The following is a 24,985-nucleotide window of genomic DNA, read 5'->3' on the forward strand; positions in this document are numbered from 1 at the left end:
AGCTCTAGTATGGCAGAAATTTGACGAACTGACTTGTTTGAAAGGTGGCATCCTATGACGGTGCCACGTTGAAAGTCACTGAGTTCTTCAGTAAGGCCTTTCTACTGCCAATATTTTTCTATGGATAGGCAAACTGCCTCTCCTGCTCCACTGTCCACACACCACCACATACACACACACACCTTTGCAAGCGCACGCATGCAGGCACGCGCACACACGCACAGCACGAACGTACGCACATACGCACATATATAACACACACACACACACACACACACACACACACACACACACACACACACACACATGTACGTTCACACTTAAGCGCACACACACACACACCACATCAGCTGCCTGAGACACTGGATCCATGCAGAAACGGGGAAGCGGTGAGCTGTTGAAGAAGGAGTCTTCTGACTGTAGACCTGTGTTTGACATTGAGACCCAGACCACGCAGGGCAGGTTCTATGTACCCCTAGGGCCTCATCCAATACTTTATACTGGACTCAATTTCCTGACTGATATCTCTGAAGCTGGATCAGGGGGATCACGCCCTCACACACAGACACACGAGCATGGACACACTCACACACACACGCACACGCACAGATGCACAGACACACACACTCAGGCGTGAACACACGCACACACAGACGGATGCACGAATATAAGGTATGCACACACACACCCTGTTCCCCCAAACTCTCTGAAGGGGAAAGGCAGCCCCACAGAGAGATACACTCCTCTCTACTCTCCTTTCCCCTCTTGCCTCCTCATCCACCAGTGTGGGAGGTTATATCAACAGCTTTCAGGCCTGCAGTCCCAGAGAGCAGAACAGAACTGAGACGGCATGGCACAGTTTAAGTCTTTGTACTTTCCTCTAAAGTGGCATCACCCCATAATGAGTGGATCTACCTGGCAGGCCACATTATCCCTCTCAGCTTGCTGTGTTCTTGCATCATCACTCTCAGGGTCAGCCTGCCCCGTGCATTCCTGGGAGTTCTGCCCTCATACACACACACAAACGTACGTGCATACACACGCACACACACACGCACACGAATGCACAAACCCACATGCATGAATGCAGGCAGGCATGCACCACACACACACACTCTCGCACACACACATATACACATTGCACACTCGCACAGACACACATACACTCACCCATACACTCTCTGGCTTGCCACTTTAGCCACTCAGAAAGCATGGCCTGAAAAGCATCCTCTAGCACTTCTTTGAAAAGGGTGTTTATGCCACATTGGGTCTGTCAATGCACCTCAGGCCCATCTTTAAAAAACACACACACTTTTCCTTAAGATACCAGCTGCCAAATTCACACTGGGATTGTGATGGAATGGTTAAGAAGCAAAAAATAAAATATTATGCTAATTTGAGCCTGTTCTAAATTCTCTTTCAAGTGTGTTAAAGACAAAATGCCCTTGTCTATTTACTACACGGTTGTATTGTCACGGTTTCGGCCGAGACTGCTCCTCCTCCTGGTTCGGGCAGGCAAAGGCGTTCGCCGTCCCCGGAGTACTAGCTGCCACCGTTGGATGTTTCATGTGCGATTGCTTTTGTCTGTCCTTTTCACCTGTGTCTGGTTTGCGTTGATTACATGTCCTATAAGTTCCCTGTGTTTGTATGGATTAGTTGTGTGTTGTTTTTCGCCAGTCGTTTGTGTTACGTGTCGTGTTTTGTGTATTTTGTAATTACGCTTGTTTGTGCGTAATTGCGCATAGTCGCCTCCTTTGTTGTTTGAGGCCGTGCCTTTTTGTATATTACATTGTTTCTTTGGGACTTTAGTAAACGTTTTTGGACTAAGCCTCGGTGTCCTGCGCCTGACTTCCACCCCACATACACCTCACCTTATGACAGAACAACACACCACTAATCCATACAAACACAGGGAACTTATAGGACATGTAATCAACGCAAACCAGACACAGGTGAAAAGGACAGACAAAAGCAATCGCACATGAAACATCCAACGGTGGCAGCTAGTACTCCGGGGACGGCGAACGCCTTTGCCTGCCCGAACCAGGAGGAGGAGCAGTCTCGGCCGAAACCGTGACATGTATAAATTTCAACATGGCTCAAGTGAAGTGTTACAACGTTCATCATTGCAGATTATATCCAACATTAAATGTACAGTACTCTGCCTACCCATGGGTACGTCCCAAATGGCACCACATTCCCTATGGTCCCTGGTCAAAAGCAGTGCACTGTATAGGGGATAGGGTGGCATTTGGGACCCCATCCCATGCTACATTTCCTCAAAGTGTTCCTCCCCTGAACCACCTCCTGTACTAAGCCCCAGCCCTCTCCTGTCTCTGTGGGTGCTACAGATGGTGAATAGATAGCTGCCTGTGGAAGTAAACAAAGATCCTATTTGAAAGTAAAATGTGTCCCTTGGTTTGGAGGAATAGGCCTCTCTCTAGTTAGGACGTCTACACGCCTACACACACGTCATCTCACCTGACCTCGCACAACTGATATTTATCTCTCTCCCTCTCTCTCTGTCTCTCTCTCTTCCTCTCTCTAAAATATAATCATAATGTAATAAAATAATAATATGTGCCATTTAGCAGATGCTTTTTCAAAAGTGACTTACAGTCATGTGTGAATAGATTTGATATCTCTCTCTCTTCCTCTCTCTCTCTCATTCTCTGTAGTCTGTAGTCTTACTCAGATAAGCTAGAGGAGGAAGACATTTGTTAAGTCATCTTGATCTCTCTTGGCCCATTGGAAAACACATACAACACAGTGCACAACCTTATTTAATGTACAGTACTAGGATAGCTTCACTGTTTAAACAAACTTCAAGCCTTTGTAAGATAGAAGTGCATATGCAAATATGGTGTGTCAGTGTTACCAGCATACAGCCTTGACTCTGTGCTTTCCAATGTCAATATATTTCCTGGTTCTCTTTACAGTTATTCATGGTTAATAATTTACATGCCTGGAAACAGTAATGTTTGTTTCATTTGAAGACCAATAGCCCTACATCAATACACAGAGGCTACGTCTCAAATGGCACCCTATTCGCTATATGGTGCAGTACTTTTGTAAAGTAGTGCTATTTGGGATGCACACAGCGCCTCTGTATCTGGCTACTGCCAGGGCCATGACCCAACCGGAAGTCTGGCCTAAAGGCCTGTGCTCCATATCAGGGTCATGTTCAGTTGGTACAAAACAGAAGAAAACATTTTCAACATGACTTGACTATTCAAGGCAAGCAGATATTCATTAGGTTGTGAAGTAGTTATACCAAGCTCAACATTATCTTAGTGGGGAATGAATGCACAAATGAAAATTAAAATAAATCCTAACCCCCAACACAACACCTCTTTATCAACCTCCGCTGCTCTTCGCACCATATATCCTCAACTGTCTCTGATGATCAAGAGAGTGCCAAATTGTAATACAACATACACTACACAATATACAATATTTACATATCTACAATAACACATCTTCATGAATGTGCCACCTTTGGAAGAACAAACCCTCTTGGGGACAATAAAGCTCAAAATAAACAATAAAGTGTATGATATGGTGTTGTATGGTGAATCCCTAGGTCTCTGTATCGAGATCCACCATTTTAGAAAGTCCACTCTGTTGTAGATAAACAACAGATGGGATCTCCTGCCCAAAGAGGACCTCCGCTCTTGGGAGTGCAGGATGAGATCTCTCACCAGGAGCAGGTTGTCATTGATGGACCTACCGGGGATGTTGCAGGTCTGGTCTGGGGCTATTACTGAGGGGAGGTGTGTCCAGAACAACATGGTGAGGGCCTTGGTCATGATTTTGTAGTCGACAGAGAGGAGGTTAATGGGGCGACAGTTCCGGGGTCCCCTTTCTTGGGAATTAGCGAGACCGTACTCTGTCGCATGGACCCACCCAGGCTCTTTTCCCTGTATACTGCTCTGAAGACCTCCGCCACGTCATTCTTGAGGAGGTCCCAGAAGGTCTGATAAAGCTCTCTTAGGATCCCGTCCAGTCCTGGTGCTTTGTGTTTGTGCAGGGAGCGCATGGTCCGGGTGAGCTTCTCTGCGCTTAGGTCAGGGTTCTCGCTCTCGCCACCCTCAGTGACTCTGTCTAGCCCCTCTAGGAAGATGGCCATGAGAGCTTCGTTGGCAGGCTTGATGTCATACAACCTACCATAGAACTCACAGGCCATCCAGGATGTCCTCACTGTTGGTCACAGAGTCCACTTTGTTGTTGTATAGGGACAAGGTGGATTTTTTTTCCACTCCATCTGGAGAAGAAGAGCTTGACTGCTGGGTTCCTGAAGGATAGATGTATTAATCCTCCAGGACCCCCTACCTACTCTCACTAGGCCTTCCCAATCTATGGACATGGTCAGCTTCCTGTGGTTTGAGAAGTGCACCGCCTGGCTTGTCAGGGAACACATTTTCAGACCTGGCGAGAGCAATAACATGTCAATCCTGGAGTAGTATGCACCGGAGGAACTCACCCACGTTAGTGTTGGATGGGAGGTGCTACCGGTGTCTGTAAGGGAGAAGTTATTGATGATTGATTGTAGTTCCTGTGTGCTGCGGTCTGCCCTGGGCCTGCTACAGTCTTCATCTCGAAGGGCACAGTTGAAGTCTCCTAGTCTACTGTTCTATAGTGAGTCAAGGATTCTTTCTCTACTAAAATGGTAAAGACCTACCTAAATATGTATTGTTATACATTTAATTAATATTATGAAACATGTTGAAGATGACTAAGGAACTCAATATCACTAAAGGACTGAATTTCATTAACTGGAAGTTGTGGGCATAATGGATATACTGAGCTTGTTTTTACCTCAGTAGGCTACTTGATGTCTATTGATTCTCTTCACTCCATTTCTGTTCTAACTTGACAAAAATAAACAAAACATGAGAAAGCGCTTTTGTAGTCTTCTTTTTAACATACACAAACAAGATGTCCATATGAGTTACTCCAGGAGATTGCTGGAAACCCTCAAACTCATATTCTCAGATAGAGTTTCAATGATTTCATATATTACCCTTCAGCTCAGAATGACATTTTCCCAGACATGTGGACAACATACAACACAAGCCTGATCAGAACACCTACAGAAAAGTTGCCATTCACACAAACACATTTTGAAGTGGGGTCAACAGGCCCTAGTAGCAAAGGACATTTAGACAGTGCATTAGCTTGTCCCAGTAACACTTTCGATAGAGACACAACACAACATCAATGTTTATTCAAAGTCGTTTCTGGTACCTATCTCTGACCCCATCAACTGATGTAGAACACATTTAACACAATGTATGTCTGCATTGCCACGAAAATATTTACAAAACAGTTGCCCAGTTGTGCCCAATAGTTGTGTACTAATCTTTGTGAAGATCAACTCTGTTGTATCACAAATATATCTGCTTTAAGTGTTGTGTCAAATGTGTTGTACAGCAGTGTGTACGGGGGCCTAACAAACTTTCTATATTAGATACATTACTGTCCACATGTCTCATTGAGAGGTGACAGGATGGAAAGTTAAGGAAATATGCTGTGTGCCATCTGTGGTTACCGTACTGTTTTGCCTAATATGGTCCCGATGCCAGTCATCAGTCTCTCCAGGATTTGCATTATGAATATGTACAGTATATAGGTAGGCAGACCAAGATTTAGAATACTATTTCAACTGTATATATACTTGGGTTCCCACTAGACCCCTTCAGACTGGAGGATCAGACCCAATCATCTTACACGGAACAGATCCAGTCATTCTCTACACAGCCCACAGCAGGTATGATAGACATTACATCAATTTATCTGGGATATTGATAACACTGGACTAGTTTGTGTTTGTGAGGTTATTAAATGCATGTAACTCAATAACAAAATTACAGTCATTTTCTTAGTTACAGCTACACACTTAAAACAGATTTAAAAACACGTTGTGTTATTTTTTAAACATCTGTGTGTCTACTGTCCTGGAAATGTCAGTACTGAGAGAAACTTGTCATTTCTTCAACAATCATATTTATTCAATATTGTTGTGACGTGACTTTTATTAATATGGTGACTGTTATTTATTGAATCAACTATGTTTAATTGTCACTCGATTAAATCATGTAACAAATATCTCATTAGGAATTTGGGGCACCATGGAAGAAGTTTTTTTAACAAGTTACCATCTCCCGAATTAAACTCTTAGAAGATAGTTACAGTATGTTATATATCGATAACAGTCAATTATCAAATAATTACCTCTTATCAGTCTCATTCTGAACGTCGCATAATCCTTGAACCTGCAAGAACCCTAACCTTATTGATGAATCAGCAATTATTTATTTACTAACTAACTAAATAATAACACAAAATACAAACACACACGCACACATAAGTTATTGATTACTAATGTAATACAATGAAAACAGGTCCCTAGTGGACTGGACTAACAAAAGCATGAATGCTTGGGTAGAAGGAGTGTTGGCTGATTCAGAAAGAGGGGGGGAAAGGAAGAGACAAAGGAATTCACCTATCAGACATTTGTAAACTACGCTCATGGAAATACAAATGCTTAGCACCTGCTCATTCAGATTAGAAATGCAACATGTATTTACGTGTAGCTGTCCTTGATAGTTGAGTTGATGATTTAGGACTCTGGTTTGCCCACCAGAGATCCCAATGTCCTTGGTAGAGTTTCTGGTCGTAGTGGTGGTTAGAATGGATACTTCAGCATACCCTATAGCGCATACAGTTGAACTGTTATTGCTTCACTCATATAGTTATTAACATGCTAACAACTTACTCAAATCAATCAGTCAGTTTCCAAATCATAATTAATCCAATTAATTATCCAACCCTAATTTAGGATGACATTATTCAGTGATTCACATTGGTTCTGTCACTCAAAGTTAAAACCCTCAATTTAGCACACATCGACACTGGCAGAATGTACATTTATATTAACATACAATATATTCAACATATAATTCTAGCATCAACTTTCTCTTCATGATTATAATTACAGTATCTCAATTTATTCTTAGCCTAAATTACTATAAATTTAGCAGTGTGGGGACCTCCACAATCTAAATAAATTATGGACACAGTTGACCAACCCCCCTCCCCCCCCTCCCTGGCACTTAATCTTCTGGCGTCTCTTCATTGTCTTCTTCAGATAGCTTCACAGTTCAAAGTGGATGGCCCATGATAATGTCCCTCACCTGAGCCGCCCCCACCTTTACCACCCATTATGTCTTGTCCATTTGCCAACCAGTATACCAGTAACATGAGAGAAGTTTTGGAACGGATCTCTCTCCATGCTCACTCCACATGGACTCAAAGCATGAGAGAAAAAGCAGTTGATATCTTCGACTGGATGCTGTGTACAGGTTGCTGGCTCGGACTCAGGTCTGTCGGTAGAAGTGGTGCAGGACAGGGCTGTATTGAACGCCATTTCTTCAACCGGTTAGAGGGGGTTTGAGGTCCACACTGTTTGGTCAAATTTTCCCTTCCATGCGTGTAGATACCATCTGTATCTCCACCTTCACCATAACCTCAAGAGAGCAGATTAGAACAACAGTTTAGTTCAGTTCATTTCTGATTCAGGAAATCCAGATAAGCATTGACAAATGATCACTTTTACCAATATTCTCAATACAAATTTCTAAGACAAAATGTCAACGAGAAAATAACAACACATTCTGTTGAAACCAAAATTTTCCAAATTAGCTTGTACTCCCTTATAATACTGTCGACCTCACCGCAGAGTCACAGGGTCAGGAAATTAGAGGGATAATTCTTAGGGAGAAATCTTGATCCTCCAGCAAACTCAATCTGGTGAGATTTATATTAACCAAAACAAACACAACAATACACTCCTTCATATATCACTCGATACACTTCTATATATCACTCAAGGTGTGTAAAACCTCAATCCAAAACCCTTCAGAAGACTGGTAATTCCCCCATTTTGACACATGACTCACATCGTGAAGCATGTGTAAAAAACAACAACACTGCAAATCAAATTAGAATTACTACCCTTAATAACTCCGTAAAGATTTTATTTACCCATAAGTTAATTAAAGGAATAGAAAATTTGACTAGAGACAGGCCTATCCTTCTCGTGGTCCAAATCACACATATAACTATTAATCATAAACTTCTCCGTAATAATGAGTATTACAAATGACCTTCAAATCAGTATTACATATGACCTTTAAATCATCCCCCAACCATCTCTTGGCTTCCCAGTGAGGGTGATCAAACCACACTAGAAAGTCAGAACAGAGGTCAGAGGTCAGTCAAACCCTTCAAATAAGTATTTCTTTCTATATTATACTAATTACTTAAAACAGTCAAACATTTCATACATTTTGTATCCAAGAGTTACAGTAAGTTTCTTCATCCATTTTTTATCAAAATAATTCACGTGTTCAATTAAAACTTCAGAAAATACCATGTGTGTGCCCCTTTAAGATACATATTCTCTAACGCATGAAAACCCACTAAAACCAAATGAAATAGACCACTCACAATAAATCAGACATGGTATTAAAAACAGTCTCGGGGAAACATTTCAAAGAGAGAGAAAATGACTAACCCCATTCTTCTGGAAGAGAAAGTGACCATTTCGTTAGTTTCCATTTTGTTAACTCTTAATCAGTCCAAACAATTCAAATTCGAAATTCTTACTTTCCAATGGATTTACATTCCTTTGTTACCTTCACTAGTCTACATCACTGTTTCCTTAAACCCCTCCTCCCTTTTGTCAATACTATAATCTAGTTTAGAATCAAACGGAATAAAGTGTCTCACAAGATTAAAACCCCTAGGGTTTTCCTGAGTCGTATTGTTCCTACTCGATCACGTGTAATGTGCTTTGTGACTTCCGAAATCGAAACCCCCAAATAGGTTATCTCTTGTTTCGCTGGTTGTACTTTCTGACATGTTGCCTTGTGACCCCTCTGTAGCAAATAGTTTACTAATGTGGTGATGTCTGGTATATCAGTTTCTTCGTCTTTTGACGCCAATAACAAATGCACTACATATTGTATGAACACAAAACCCTCACGTTTACACCCTTTAGCGATTGTTTAAATGCGGCGTGATACAAAGTTAGACTATTTGTAACCATCATTAGCGCTCTCGCCCGTATATACTGCCAATTTTAATATGTCACCTTTTAGAATCCACTGTCTTTGATTCTCGCAAGGATTATCCAACCCCAAAATCGGCTTTTGAGTCTTCCCATTTTGATAACAGGTTTCAAACCTGCCATCAAAACATACGTACATTTGATCAATATACTCACATACCCAAGCTGTGTTCGAATGTCCATACTAATATTCTGTATACTACATACTTAATGAGTAAATACTTCATACTACATACTATTAGTTCATTTTAGTATACTGTAAACAAATGGTAACCTTTCAGTTGAGCTTCGCATGTCTACCGGAAGTTGATGCTGTTGCTAAAGCAGCCTCTTGCTAGCTTGTTAGCATAACAAATTACTAGTTAGAAGTTGTACGACTTCGGGTGTTTGAAAATTCAGACAGTTCAGAGCGCACACTGCCCGCTCTGGCCAAGGAGCAGGGTTGAGCCAAGCTCTCTGACTTCACAAAGGCAGTCATTGAGCACCCAAGCTAACTGGCTAAAGTTGGCTAGCTTGCTAACTAACTCCATACACAAATAAGAGAACACCTCCTCACTCTGACCATTTCCCTCACTTTAGCAGAGCTGGTTAGGCTTTTTTCATGTTATCCAAAGCGTTGATGACTAACTGTGCTACTAGCAATAATTTAATTACGTTATTTTCCTTGACATTTACTGACACCGGCCATATGCAACGGATGGTGAGGGTTCATAAATTCATCAGTTATTCTGCACTCTGGTAGATTCAGGCGAGTGCTCTGAAATCCGAAAAAATTATGTCCATCAAAAACTCACAACGACTATACCATTTAGCTAAGCTAAGAATGACATGAATAATCAAGTCAATAAACGTTGGGTAGTTGGATAGCATATAGTTAATATACTAGCAAGTTCGATGCAATGATATGCAATGCGGTTCATTAGGATAGCGTAACCAACAAATTGTCATAATTAGTTAAAGCAATGAATTTGTATGTGCTCTCGCATACTTCCCGTCAGCAGGGAAATACTGGCCAATGTTATCCATGATTGGCCTTTTTCATATTCAAGCCGAATTGGTAGAATACTCTTGCCCTTCTTTTCTGATCTTCCTCCGTCTGTTTCTTCTCGTTACTTTCTTTCACCATTGTTCCTTTAACTTTCCTTCTAAATGTACCCCAATCTATTCAACATGTCTTGCCTTTCCTAGTTCCCTCAAACTTCTCTAACTTATTTCTACATTCTGCTAATAAAATAGAATAGAATGTGCCTTTTAATGGAAAACCTGCTACTTTGCCCCAGAGCGGTAACTGTTCCAGAATGTCAATTCAGATTAGACTACAGGTCATAAAACAAACACTTGCAATTGTTGACAAGCATATATTCAGTTCATGATTCAGTGATTCAAATATGACTCCATTCTCAGTAGGTTATTCCAGCAGACCATAAGGCAACACCAAACGTTAATACCTTGAAATCGCCCCGCTATTCATGTTGAAATAATTAGCCTTTCAATTTGAACTAAACAAGCTGCTAAAACGTTCAGTTTACATCTTTAAACAAACACTGGCTGCTGTGTCTAGCTAAGATAACCATGGCAATAGTTGAATTACAATTAGAAACCCGGATATACTGTATGTCAGTAACATAGAACCCATGCTATTGAATTACAAAGAAATCCTGCAAATAACCCAATTATAATGGTTTGGAATCTGGCACCCAATAACGACACAATTATCAGAAAATAGCCTTAAAGTTTGTTCAAGTGTTTCTTTGCAAAGATTTCACATGCGCAAATGGAATACATTCACAATCATAGTAATCTGTCACGATCGTCTTGTAGCGAAGTAGTAGACCAAGGCGCAGCGTGTGAAATAAACATGACTTTATTTAATTAAAGTACTAACCAAAACAAAACACGATTTGTGAAGTCCACGGTTAAACATACCGACATGGAACAAAAACCCACAAACACAAAGTGAAACCCAGGCTGTTAAATATAGCTCCCAATCAGAGACAACCAGCCGACAGCTGACACTCGTTGCCTCTGATTGGGAGTCACACAGGCAAACACAGAAACAGACAACCTAGAATACCCAACATAGAAACAGAAACACATAGAAACAAACACACCCTGGCACAATAACTAGAGTCCATAGCCAGAGTGTGACAGTACCCCCCCCTAAAGGCGCGGACTGCGACCGCGCCTAAATACGAGCAAAACACAGGGGAGGGCTGGGTGGGCATTCCTCCTCGGCGGCGGCTCCGGCTCCGGGCTTGCCCACCACCCCTCCATAATTCCCCCGAAGCGCCCCTGGTCCGGTCTAACCCCGCTGGCTGGATCTGGACTGGACATCGACGGAGCGGATTGCTTACGCTCCGTTGTGGAGCAGCTGACCGGTACCTGATCAGGCACCGGACTGACGACGCGCACCCCTGGCTTGGCGCGTGAGGCAGGAACGGACAGAACCTGGCTGACGATGCGCCCCCTTGGCTTGGTGCGTGGAGCAGCGACGGGCCGGACCTGGCTGACTACTCGCATCCCGGGCTTGGTGCGAGTGACAGGAACGGGCTGGACCAGGCCGACGACTCGCACCCCTGGCTTGGTGCGAGTGGCAGGAACGGGCTGAACCAGGCTGATGACTCGTACCCCTGACTTGGTGCGAGTGACAGGAACAGGCTGAACCAGGCTGATGACTCGTACCCCTGACTTGGTGCGAGTGGCAGGAACGGGCTGGACCAGGCTGACGACTCGTACCCCTGACTTGGTGCGAGTGGCAGGAACAGGCTGGACCAGGCTGACGACTCGCACCCCTGGCTTGGTGCGAGTGGCAGGAACAGGCCGGGCCGGGCTGGTGACTCGCACCGTAGGTTTGGTGCGAGTGGCAGGAACAGGCCGGGCCGGGCTGGCGACGCGCACCGTAGGTTTGGTGCGAGTGGCAGGAACAGGCCGGGCCGGGCCGGGCTGGCGACGCGCACCGTAGGTTTGGTGCGAGTGGCAGGAACAGGCCGGGCCGGGCTGGCGACGCGCACCGTAGGTTTGAGTGCGAATGGCAGGAACAGGCCGGGCCGGGCTGGCGACGCGCACCGTGGGTTTGGTGCGAGTGGCAGGAACAGGCCGGGCCGGGCTGGCAACGCGCACCGTAGGTTTGGTGCGAGTGGCAGGAACAGGCCTGGCCGGGCTGGCGACGCGCACCGTAGGTTTGGTGCGAGTGGCAGGAACAGGCCGGGCCGGGCTGGCGACGCGCACCGTAGGTTTGGTGCGAATGGCAGGAACAGGCCGGGCCGGGCTGGCGACGCACACCGTAGGCTTTGTGCATGGAGCAGGGACAGGCCGGACCGTACTGGGAACACACACCACTGGCTTTAAACGGGGATCAGGAACGGGCCGGACCGGACTGGCAATACACCTCAGTACCTCTCGCCGTGCCTCTACGACTTCCTTCCCTCCTCTCGCCAATGGCTCCCGTAACCCGGTGGCCTTCTCTCCTCGTCTCCTATTACGCCCTGTGGCAGCCTCCTGCTGCCCAGTCGCCCACGCCGTGTGCCCCCTAAAAAATTATTGGGGGGTGCCTCCCGTCCGTCCGACGATGGCACTGCTGACGCCGCTGCTCCTCTCCTGCCTGGGTCTCCCCCTTCATAGCCCTCCGGTACCGGACGGCCTCCTCCTCGGTAATCTGCCCCCAACCGAGGAGGACATCCACCAGTGTCACCTACTGCGTTTGTTCCTGGACACGCTGCTTGGTCGTTGTATGGTGGGTTTTTCTGTCACGATCGTCTTGTAGCGAAGTAGTAGACCAAGGCGCAGCGTGTGAAATAAACATGACTTTATTTAATTAAAGTACTAACCAAAACAAAACACGATTCGTGAAGTCCACGGTTAAACATACCGACATGGAACAAAAACCCACAAACACAAAGTGAAACCCAGGCTGTTAAATATGGCTCCCAATCAGAGACAACCAGCCGACAGCTGACACTCGTTGCCTCTGATTGGGAGTCACACAGGCAAACACAGAAACAAACAACCTAGAATACCCAACATAGAAACAGAAACACATAGAAACAAACACACCCTGGCACAATAACTAGAGTCCATAGCCAGAGTGTGACATAATCAAACAAATTAAATTGACATCCATTGAAGAAAAAACAGATCTTGCTCCTTTTAATAAAAACGGATTAACTTGTCTCTTGCGACATATTGAAATTACTTTACTACATCACATTAGCTCTGCAATGATAATTATCTTGATGGAAAACCCTAAATTAGGCTTTGTACTACGTTAGAAATTTCGCTCTAACTGTATGGGATAGCAACTGTATAGCAACTCATCTCGTACTGTGAAAAAAAAAAAAACTAATTTTCAGGCCTTATGGGCAGTTTTATTTCAAATGTGGTACCCGGACGGAGAGAATCCCATAAGTGTTTATAGTTTCATTGGGCAAAAGTGGACATACGCCAACCTTTTCCTGAGACTATTTTCCAGATCCTGTAGACAATCATGCTTTAACTTTATTTTTATCAAATGATCCATAAACGGGACCAACTCAGAGAACTTTTATATTTTTCCATCTATGTTTGGATGTGCAAGTTGGCATATGAATATTATTTGTTCCATCATTATTTAATAATAATATAATATGCCATTTAGCAGAGGCTTTTATCCAAAGCGACTTACAGTCATGCGTGCATACATTTATTTTTTGTGTATGGGGTGGTCCCGGGGATCGAACCCACTACCTTGGCGTTACAAGCGCCGCGCTCTACCAGCTGAGCTACAGAGGACCACGCGATAGCTGTAGTAATAGATTATACACACATACAATCTTTTTTTCATATCGTCACAGAATCCATATATAACGTACGAATCTTAGGTACTCACATTAATTTACCACTCCATGTGCGTTTCCAACAACTCTCCATCACCACACAGTTTCAGCTGTGCATCCAAACTCTTAGCGGAACCCTTGGACACTACCCCGCTGGTCATGGAAAAATGCTCCACACGTATCCTCAACGGCTCTCTAGACTTCCAGAAATTATTAACTTGCCGCTACTGTCTAAAATAACATCCTGCGCTCAATACCACCCTGTGATATTATATGATGGGCAGTGATGGATGGAACCCCAAGATAACGCTTCATATCGAAACTTATTATCCAAATTTATATCAGCTTATTATACACATTTCTATATCTTATTATCCAAACTTCAGATTAACACTTATTTCCACACTCACACAACTCTCATATCACATTCACACAGTACTGTTCCCAAACACATTTAATCAATTAGTTGTTTTCTACAATATTTCTTAATAACCTGCAGGACTATTTTCTAATTTCTATCTCAGGGTTAGTTCCTGGGAAAACGCATACATTTACTGTAATGCATTCTCTAATATTTCTATAACGCTTTCTCTAGTCCATGCAGGCCTTTCTCTTCTAGGCCTTAACTATTCCTCACAGGGTCTAGTTATACATCCGATACACACAGCTTTGGATGTTCACGTTCAATTATCTGAACTGGTTCACACAGGTTTGGATGCTAACGTTAATTTTCATCCGGTACACACAGAGGAATGAGACAGACAAGACGAAAAACTGGTTAGCGCTGTTTTTAGATTTCAAACTCTGTCTATATGAACTGGGTAACCCATACCATTATCAGAATATTGCCTTATTAGTGGTCTCACAACGGGGTGTTGTCGCCACACCGGGATATCACCTACTGCAATTACTGTGGTATAGATTCTCTTATTTCTATCCAAATGTGCAAAACTACCAACAGAGTACCCATGTCTCCTATCTAACTTTGTAACATGGTCCCAAAAATCTAATCTTACCTCGTATTATCTATCCTCCACCACAGGTGAAGTGCCAGGAATAACAAAACACTCACAATAACATCTAACAATAGTAACCCAGGGCATAGCTGTTTACCTAATTTATCAAAACATTACACGTTATAATTTGAACTTCACCAAGCCAGATGCCCTTGCAAGGCATCACCTGCGCTCTAGTCTCTCGTTCAGTACATTAACCTCACCAGTCCTACAATGATCAACCCAGTACCACGGATCTGGACTTTTGGTTGCCCGCAACTGGCTAATTAACAATTATGTCCAAGGATACCTCACTTAAGAACACTCTTATCAACTCAACTCAGTCCTGCTAGTTACCTCAGCTGTGGCCACCTTAAGGAAGACCTCACTCTGAGCGTACCCTCAACAGGGGCTTCTTATTTTTAGTATAGTTTTATATATATCTTTTATTTCATTTTTTGTATCTTTTCATCACTTATTGAAAGCTTGTCAAAGCTCAACTCTCTCAGCACTATGTTCGGGATCAGGCATCCATCCACGCCCGCTTCTTCTCAGATCTTAGGCGGGTCCAGCTGCTCTATCATGAGTGTGGTTTTCCCTGAGATCCCAATTTCAGATACCCTGTGCACAGTTTACCCCGATCTTCAGGAGCAATATCAATTTAATTATTGCAATAATGAGACTGGTCGACCCAACACTCTTGACTGTTGGGCCAGGAGCCTAACCTTTACAGAAAACGCTGGTTCTTATATAGCTGACACAAAAAATGCTTAGTCATGGCTGGTCCCACCCCTCCCATGCAGATCATCAGGTGCCATCATAAGCCACCTTGGGTTCATCCTATGGTTATCTGCACCTGGTGTTGTTTCAACCTCCAGCCCGGCTTAGTTTCCCAAATATAAGGATGAGTCTGTGGTTTTAAATACTTATTTTTTAGCCTTATACAGGGGCTAAAAACTCATGGTTTACAGACCACATCATTCTATTGTAGTAACCTTCCCAAAAAATCCTGGTTGAATGATTCTAGATTTCCTGCTTATTTCCTCCCATTTCCAGGAAGTTTCCAACTGGGATTTCTGGAAACCTTGGAAAATGACCAGAATTTTGCAAGCCTACCTGCAAGTCACATCATGCTGGCTTGCAAAGTGAAGCGTAATTCCTATTGGAATCCAGACAGTTAGAATATCCAACAGTTGGTATTTTTATTCACCCAAAACCTGCATTCAGAATGACTGCCAGGGTTAGGAACATTATCTTCTTCTTCTATGGTTTTATGGCGGTCCGCAAACAAGTGTTAGAGGTGCATGCCGCCACCTACTGTAGGGGTGGTAAACTATAGAAAAATATCCATTGTAGGAAAGGGGAAAAAACAGACATCATACAAAATACAAAAATAGACACATACAAATTGTATAAATTGTCACTTCCTTCAGTCACATTCCAATCAAATCACATCCCTACACAGGCACAGGGGCCTGTGAGGGCGGAACATCCTTTGACAGGATTTTTTGCAATGCCTCTGCTGTAAACTCTGAGATCCAAAATTGTTCTGCTGCACTCTGATTTCTTCTTTGTTTGTGCTGTGCAGTTCATGACCATTGCAATAAATGCTACAAAGTCCATTTTTCATATATCAGGATACCTTGATGACCGAGAAACATTCAGTGGTGCAGGCTCAGTTACCATTGTGTGTTCAATGCCACAAGCTCCTTCGACTCTCTTCTCACCGCCTCCAGATTGGAGACATGCTGAACAGCCCTTACTCTTGCCACCTCTGTCTCCTTCACCCTAACAGGGCAATCCGGTAAATCAGGCGCATGTTTGCCACCACTGTTGTAGCATATAATCTCAGCTGGCACACAATATTCTTCCCGTCTGCATAAACTTGATACATAAATATTTTGCATTTATAACACTGAAGGGGTTTGTGCACAAGAGCTCTTATAGGGTATTTTACATTTACATTTTAGTCATTTAGCAGACACTCTTATCCAGAGCAACTTACAGTTAGTGAATACATATTTCTTTTATTTTTCATACTGGCCCCCCTTGGGAATCGAACCCACAACCCTGGCGTTGCAAACGCCATGCTCGATCAACATCCCTGCCGGCCAATTGTGCGCCGCCCATGAGTCTCCCTGTCGCGGCCAGCTGCGACAGAGCCTGGATTCGAACCAGGATCTCTAGTGGCACAGCTCAGACCACTGCGCCACTCTCATAAAGCCATTACATGAGAAGTGAGAGAGTCATCAAAAAACTATAAATGGACAAAGTGGGTTTCCTTACTCCATCCACCATACAAGTCAGTCGACGTGCACCAATCACTTCACCTACCTCCTGAGGTATCTCATCTGCATCTACTTAATGTGCAACCTCAGAGATAACCCCCTTCACAGTCGCCTTGCTTCAGAAACCATACATAAAACATCCCATAAACCTTTTTTTTTTGCCACAAAGCACACTTCTTCTTTTCCGCGGACAAACAAAAAATCGGCACCGACACCTTCTCACCCAACGCATCCATAACACTCCTCGTGACTTCAAACGGATCACCCAGGTAACATTGATTCAGAACCCTCACTTGTGACGATCCCGGCTGTCTGAGTCGGGTCCTGTCTGGTGACTAGTGTTCCTGCTCGTATTCTCCAGTTTCCCGAGGGTTCGGGAACGCTCCGGGGAGCGCTCTGGTTTTCCGCACCTGCATCCCATCAGCAATCTGCACACCTGGTCCTGATCATCACCCTTCTTAGGCTCTGGCCCAACATCCAGTTCCTGCCGGATCGTTAGCCATGAACAGTATGTTGTCAGCGTATCAGTCTCTGAGCCAGTAGTGTTAGTTTTGTTGTTTTGCACCTTTTGACTTGCTGTGTACTGACCTCCGTTTTGTTCTGTCTGCAGTCTCTCACCCGGAACCTTCACCCAACCTCTGCCTGATGGTCGGCGGCTGCCGAGCCAGTACCGGACCAACCACTGCACCCTCAACAACCCATCCACGCCACCCGCTCTGTTCCCTGGATTATTCAGCTTCACTCGGACTCTATTAATAAACACTCACCTTTGTCTCACGTACCGTGTCCTGGTCTGCTTCTGGGTTCTGGCTTAGTTAACCGTGACATCACTCCTACTATGAACAAATCTAGGGATTTCTTAGTTTCCATCATAACTTTACTTTTTTTGTTTCATTTCTTTTTCACAACTGTAGCCCATTCGTTCTCACTCCCTGTACGCTCATCTTCACCCAAGCTGCCATTAGTTTCTAACAGAATATCAGTTTTCGTCATCTTCCTTCTGTCTGCCCTTTAGGAACATTATCTTCTTCAATGAGGTTTAATGGCGGTTGGCATCCAATAAATGTTGCATTACCGCCACCAACTAGATGTCAGTAGGTGCTGTAGGTGGGTGTGGTGTGGAATCAGGCGCAGGACGCAGAAGATAAGTCCAACAAAGACTTTTAGTAGAGCACACACAAAAACACAATCCAACAGCCCGGAGGCGAGAAAAATGCGCACACAGGCGTAAACAAAAGGGCGCACTAAACATGTGCGAAAATCCTCTCCTAAATACAAAGGAGGCAAGCTACAAATAGCGCACCGAAAAGGGTAGCGCACCAACACGACATAGGAAACAATCACACACAACACCTGACAAACACAACGAGAACTTATAGGACACTAATGACACTAAACGACAACAGGTGTACAATTCCAGACAAGACCAAACGAACATAGAAACATACAACGGTGGCAGCTAGTATTCCGGAGACGACGAACGCCGAAGCCTGCCCGAGCAAGGAAGAGAGGCAGCCTCGGCCGAAACCGTGACACTAGACTGGAGTATAACTCCCTTGTACTTTGCTTGGAAAAAAGGAAATAAATCAACAAATAACCTACCATCTAACCCTACACTCATTAAAAACCCACCACCCTACTCCACTATTTAAATCTATCTAGTCCTACCTCAGGCCAACAGCCTGAAAGGACGGGACACCACCACTCAATGCACCCTGTAACTCTTATGACGTCAAATTTCGTACACCCAAATAGTTCTCAGCAGCTGCCACCACAACCTCAATTTTCTGCGACTTATGTTCCATCCCTGCAGTACAGTTGATAACGATTGCTATAAACGCTAAAAATCCAATCTTACTGAGGCATATGTCACTTGTTGGCCTATCCCTCTGTACTGGTACAGATTTACTACTCACATCACTCCTCTCAGGATCCATCCCCTTTGAACCATCTTCCTCTACTTTCTTCACTGCCTCAGCATATGACAACTTCTGCACTACCCTGGTAACCTCAACCTCCCTCTCTCTCACCGGACATTTCTGATCCCCAGCCCCATGCCACCCCTACAGTTAACACATACCACTTCTTTCCCCAATGCTACTCATACCTTTATCTCATGCCCTTCTGCACACTTCTCACACATTGGAACCTCCCACTACTGCGACATTCCCATAAGCTTGACACCTGGGATAACTGATATGTCCTAACATCACTTTGTCAGGCGAAGACTCAATATCAAAACTCAAAAGAACAAACAACGACTCTTCTGCTTCACCACTCACGCCACAATGTCTGCATCGAACCAAATGATGAGCATCACAAACATCGGGAATCTTACCCTTCAGTTGTTCCACTCTCACATTTACCGCTACCCCAGAATACTTTCAATGGCACCCTTTTCTTGAGCGCAAAATAATTCACATCTCTTGTCCTCATTTATTTGACGCAGAGCTACTGTAGGAACATTATAAAGAGACTACCTAATACATCTAAACTGAAACAACCATTTCAGTAACAAGTGAAAGAAAATCAAACTAACTGATTGGATTAGATAAATGTATGTTATTTATCTTTGCGCAGCATACGATTAATAAATCAATGTCCATGCAAAAACACAGATATTAAAAACCATTTTTTTTAAATCTACCTGCAGTAGAGCATGCTGGAAAATATGATAATTATCATCCCATCAACTCCCCTCCCATCTGTCTCTCCTGACCCTGCAGTCACCATGGAGATGGCCGCTCTGCTACTCCTACTCTGTTACGGTAAGGACTCACTCAACCTATCTAGCAACATCAACCACAACATACTGTACTGTATATACTGTGTCAACAATATCACAAACCTCTCATAATGTATGCTTAATTTGTATGTATTGTATGGATGTTTACATTTTACCCAATGAGATACTTTCTGTCCTCAGGAGTCTGCTGCACAGCCACACTCAGCCGTCTCAGACAGTTCCACATCAGTGAGAAAACATTAAATTGGACAGAGGCACAGGACTACTGCCAGAATCACAGTGCTGATATTGCCACTGTCTATAATCAAGAGGAATCTGAGCAGCTGATACAGTTAATTACATCTAAAGAGAGCTATAAAGCTTGGATAGGTCTGCGTCGCACAATACCAAGTCTGAAGTGGTCTAATGGAGACCCTGTTAATGTCACCGCATGGCCTCTCAGTAACTACACAGAGCTAAACTGTGCAGCATTCAACGATGAGAAACAATGGGATGTATGTACACAGGAAAAAAAATTCATGTGTTACAAAAAAGGTAATTCATTGCAATTGTTGGTCAATTGTTATTATTATTATTATGATTAGTATTTTTGTTTTTGTACTAAATTGTATGTCTTGGGAAGCAAAGTTTACAGTAGATGTCCATTTTGTTTGTGCAGGAGTCATAAATCCATCCCTTAGATACACTCTGGTGAAGCAGAACATGACCTGGTATGAGGCTCAGAGTTACTGCAGAGAGAATTACACTGACCTGGTCAGCATCAGGAACGAGGGACAGAAGGAGGAAGTGAAGAAGAAAGGGATGAACAGCACCACTCCTTACTGGATCGGCCTGCTGTATGATGACTGGGAGTGGTCTGATGGAGAGAGATCTGCCTACAGAGACTGGGCATATCTACCACACTCTAATTGCACACAACTTATGACAAATCCTAATAAGCCACAAAAATTTATATCTATCCCATGTGATAATGACAAAGTGTACTCCCTTTGCCACATGGGTAAGAAGAAAAGTCTATACCGACCAGACATTTAGCATACAATCAGTCAAATATCAACCATTTTGCATAGTTCTGAAGATGTCAGAAAAATACTCCTAAAACTTCTCATTTAATTTAACTTCAAGTCAAACACAATGCAAGCTATCATACGATCCTGCTGGTTTCACCAGGCTATAATGATATTGAACTATTACTGAAATGATGTGCCTGCTTATTTTGCCCCTAAAATCTAAGAGTTAAACGGGTGCTAAAACAAGTTAATATGAAAATGTTAAATATATTGAATACCACATTTATGTCTTTCAGGATCAGTTCGCATCCACATCATCAGTGAAATAATGTCTTGGAAGGAGGCTCTGGACTACTGCAATAAATACCACCATGGACTGCTGCGTATTGAGACAGCAGAAGACCTAGAGGCAATCAAGCAGAAGTTCAATGGGACTGATTTTACTGGTCCTGTGTGGGTGGGTCTGAGACAGAGCCGTCTCTTTGGGTTCTGGGTCTGGACCAATGGACTGCCAGTGGGGTGGAGTAACTGGGAGAGAGACAGACAGCCTGAACAGCCTCTGTCCAACCACTGTGGTGCCATGGCAATGGAGAAGGGATACAAGTGGAGTGATCAGGATTGTCTGTTCCAGCTCGCCTTTCTTTGTGAAGAATAATGTAAATACATTTCCGCCTTGTTAATTTAACTGTCTTAACCATTCCTCACATTTTGATTGATGTGTTTTAGGTAATTGCTGATTGAAATCATATTAACATTTTTTTTTTTTATGTTTAACCTTTCAGCATGCAATGCAATGTACAATATACTGTGGCAAGAAAAAGTAGGTGAACCCTTTGGAATTACCTGGATTTCTGCATAAATTGGTCATAACATTTGATCTGATCTTCATCTAAGTCACAACAACAGACAAACACAGTCTGCTTAAACTAATAACACACAATTATACATTTTCATGTCTTTATTGAACACACCGTGTGAACATTCACAGCGCATGGTGGGGAAAGTATGTGAACCCTTGGATTTAATAACTGGTTGACCCTCCTTTGGCAGCAATAACCTCAACCAAATGTTTTCTGTAGTTGGGGATCAGACCTGCACAACGGTCAGGAGGAATTTTGGACCATTCCTCTTTACAAAACTGTTTCAGTTCAGCAATATTCTTGGGATGTCTGGTGTGAACCGCTCTCTTGAGGTCATGTCACAGTATCTCAATCGGGTTCAGGACTCCAGAAGACGTATTTTCTTCTGTTGAAGCCATCTTGTTGCATTACATAACTTCTGTTGAGCTTCAATTGGCGGACAGATACCCTTACATTCTCCTGCAAAATGTCTTGATAAACTTGGGAATTCATTTTTCCGTTGATGATAGCAAGCTGTCCAGGCCCTGAGGCAGCCACAAACCATGATGCTCCCTCCACCATACTTTATAGTTGGGATGAGGTTTTGATGTTGGTGTGCTGTGTGTTCCTTCCAAACAACTAAACTTTAGTTTAATCTGTCCACAGAATATTTTTTAACATCCAGGTGCTCTTTAGAGAACTTCAGACGTGTAGCAATGTTTTTTTGGGACAGCAGTTGCTTCTTCCATGGTGTCCTCCCATGAACACCATTCTTGTTTAGTGTTTTACGTATCGTAGACTTGTCAACAGAGATGTTAGCATGTTCCAAAGATTTCTATAAATCTTTAGCTGACACTCTAGGATTCTTCTTAACCTCACTGAGCATTCTGCGCTATGCTCTTGCAGTCATCTTTGCAGGACGGCCACTCCTAGGGAGAGTAGCAACAGTGCTGATCTTTCTCCATTTATAGACAATTTTTCTTACCTTGGACTAATGAACATCAAGGCTTTTAGAGATACTTTTGTAACCCTTTCCAGCTTTATGCAAGTCAACAATTCTTAATCTTAGGTCTTCTGAACTCTCTTTTGTTCAAGGCATGGTTCACATGAGGCAATGCTTCTTGTGAATAGCAAACTCAAATTTTGTGAGTGTTTTTTATAGGGCAGGGCAGCTCTAACCAACATCTCCAATCTCGTCTCATTGATTGGACTCCAGGTTAGCTGACTCCTGACTCCAATGAGCTTTTGGAGAAGTCATTAGCCTAGGGGTTCACATACTTTTTCCAACCTACACTGAGAATGTTTAAATGATGTATTCAATATAGGCAAGAAAAATACAATAATTTGTGTGTTATTAGTTTAAGCACACTGTGTTTGTCTATTGTTATGACTTGGATGAAGATCAGATCAAATTTTATGACCAATTTATGCAGAAATCCAGCTAATTCCAAAGGGTTCACATACTTTTTCATGCCACTGTACCTTGTCATTGATAAAACCTCTTAGCAATACTCTTTGAGTAAAATTGTGTGATATTTCAGATATTTTAAAAATATTAAACAATAATATATAGATTACATGTCATGTGATTAAAATATGATATTGTCTAGTCATAATATGATTGCCATTAAGCAAACACTTTTATCCTAGGTTTACTCAGTCATCACTATTGTAAGTATGGGTTACTGTAAATACTGTAAATACCTTTATATTGAATTAATAGTATCATGCATGTTAACGATGACATTATTTTATATAATGAATATTGTAAGCATAATGGAAATACTGAGTTAGTTTTTCTATTGTATATCTTCTCCCAATTTCTGTTCTTAATTGACAAAAATAAACTAAACATGAGAAAGAGTTTTTTAGTCTTCTTTTAACACACACAAACGCAGTAGATGTTGCAACAATATGTCCGCAAAAGACATTACTTAGATGCTTGTATGCCGCCATCTTGTCTATTTCAAGTCTTCTCTCATTGATCGAGACAGGTGGGTGTCCACCCCCAAGTAGCGCATGTCATGATGACAGACACCTGTCTCAGTCAACGAGAGAAGGCTTGAAATAGACAAAGATGGCAGCGTGCACATTGTTGGATTACTTCATGGAGAAAAAATATATATTTATTTTAATAATGGAGCTTTTTCTCAATTCAAACGGACCCCTGCAACTTTATGAGACTGCAGTATCAAATAGCAGGCCCTAGTAGGAAAGGGCATTTATACTGAATAAAAATATAAGCGCAACATGCAACACTTTCAAAGATTTTACTGAGTTACAGTTCATATAAGGAAATCAGTCAATTCAAATAAATAAATTAGGCCCTAATCTATGGATTTTACATGACTGGGCAGGGGTGCAGCCAAAGGTGGGCCTTGGAGGGCATAGGCCCACCCACTTGGCAGCAAGGCGCACCCACTGGGGAGCCAGGCCCAGCCAATCAGAATGAGTTTTTCTCCACAAAAGGGCTTTATTACAAACAGAAATACTTATGCTGTTTAATCAACTTCTTGATATGCCACACCTGTCAGGATGGATTATCTTGGCAAAGGAGAAATGCTCACTAACAGGGATGTAAACAAATGTATACACAAAATTTGAGAGAAATAAGCTTTTTGTGAGTATGGACATTTTCTGGGGTCTTTTATTTCAGCTCATGAATCATGGGACCAACACTATACATGTTGTGTTTATATTTTTGTTTGTGGAAAGGGGAGAAGGTAAGGAAGTTGTATGTCGTCCCTCCATTAAATACCAACATTGGCTAAAGAAAATTGTGATGAATAAAAAAGTATACCAGTTACATTTAAGTTTGCAAAACAGTTGGGAGAAGAGATTTCTGATGTATCGATTCCATGGCACATGGTTTATGAACTGATAAACAAAACGACGCCGGATTCAAAACTTATTGTTTTCCAATTTAAATTATTATACAAAATTATTGCAGCCAATAGTATGTTATATATATGGGGGATACAACCATCCCAGCTCTGCAGATTTTGCTGCGAAGAGACAGAATCATTAGATCACTTGTTTTGGTACTGCCCATATGTAGCTTGTTTTTGGTCGCAGGTTCAGAAATGGCTGAAAAGTTGGAACATTTACTTGGAGGTAACTCTGCAACTAGCACTGCTGGGTGATTTGAAAAGTCATAGTCAAT

At 42.8% G+C, this 24,985-nt stretch overlaps 1 protein-coding gene across 1 annotated transcript; it reads left to right on the forward strand.

Annotated features, from left to right (window-relative positions):
• Nucleotides 1-5,696: 5,696 nt before the first annotated feature.
• LOC121543658 (macrophage mannose receptor 1-like) lies at nt 5,697-21,853 on the forward strand. Its single transcript, XM_041853700.2, has 6 exons — nt 5,697-5,770; nt 19,881-19,995; nt 20,154-20,507; nt 20,632-20,973; nt 21,280-21,639; nt 21,766-21,853. The coding sequence occupies exons 2-5, from the start codon at nt 19,887-19,889 to the stop codon at nt 21,636-21,638; spliced, it is 1,164 nt and encodes a 387-aa protein (XP_041709634.1). The 5' UTR covers nt 5,697-5,770; nt 19,881-19,886; the 3' UTR covers nt 21,639; nt 21,766-21,853.
• Nucleotides 21,854-24,985: the final 3,132 nt, after the last annotated feature.

This window comes from Coregonus clupeaformis, unplaced genomic scaffold (genome assembly GCF_020615455.1).
Source record: "Coregonus clupeaformis isolate EN_2021a unplaced genomic scaffold, ASM2061545v1 scaf0025, whole genome shotgun sequence".
Classification (NCBI taxonomy): domain Eukaryota; kingdom Metazoa; phylum Chordata; class Actinopteri; order Salmoniformes; family Salmonidae; genus Coregonus; species Coregonus clupeaformis.

Excerpts from the sequence above, each read along its gene's own strand:
- LOC121543658 (XM_041853700.2), top strand. The coding sequence starts at position 19,887 with ATGCTGGAAAATATGATAATTATCATCCCATCAACTCCCCTCCCATCT. Across the intron at positions 20,508-20,631 it reads ATTCATGTGTTACAAAAAAG|GAGTCATAAATCCATCCCTT; the intron begins GTAATTCATTGC and ends TTGTTTGTGCAG. Across the intron at positions 20,974-21,279 it reads GTACTCCCTTTGCCACATGG|GATCAGTTCGCATCCACATC; the intron begins GTAAGAAGAAAA and ends TATGTCTTTCAG.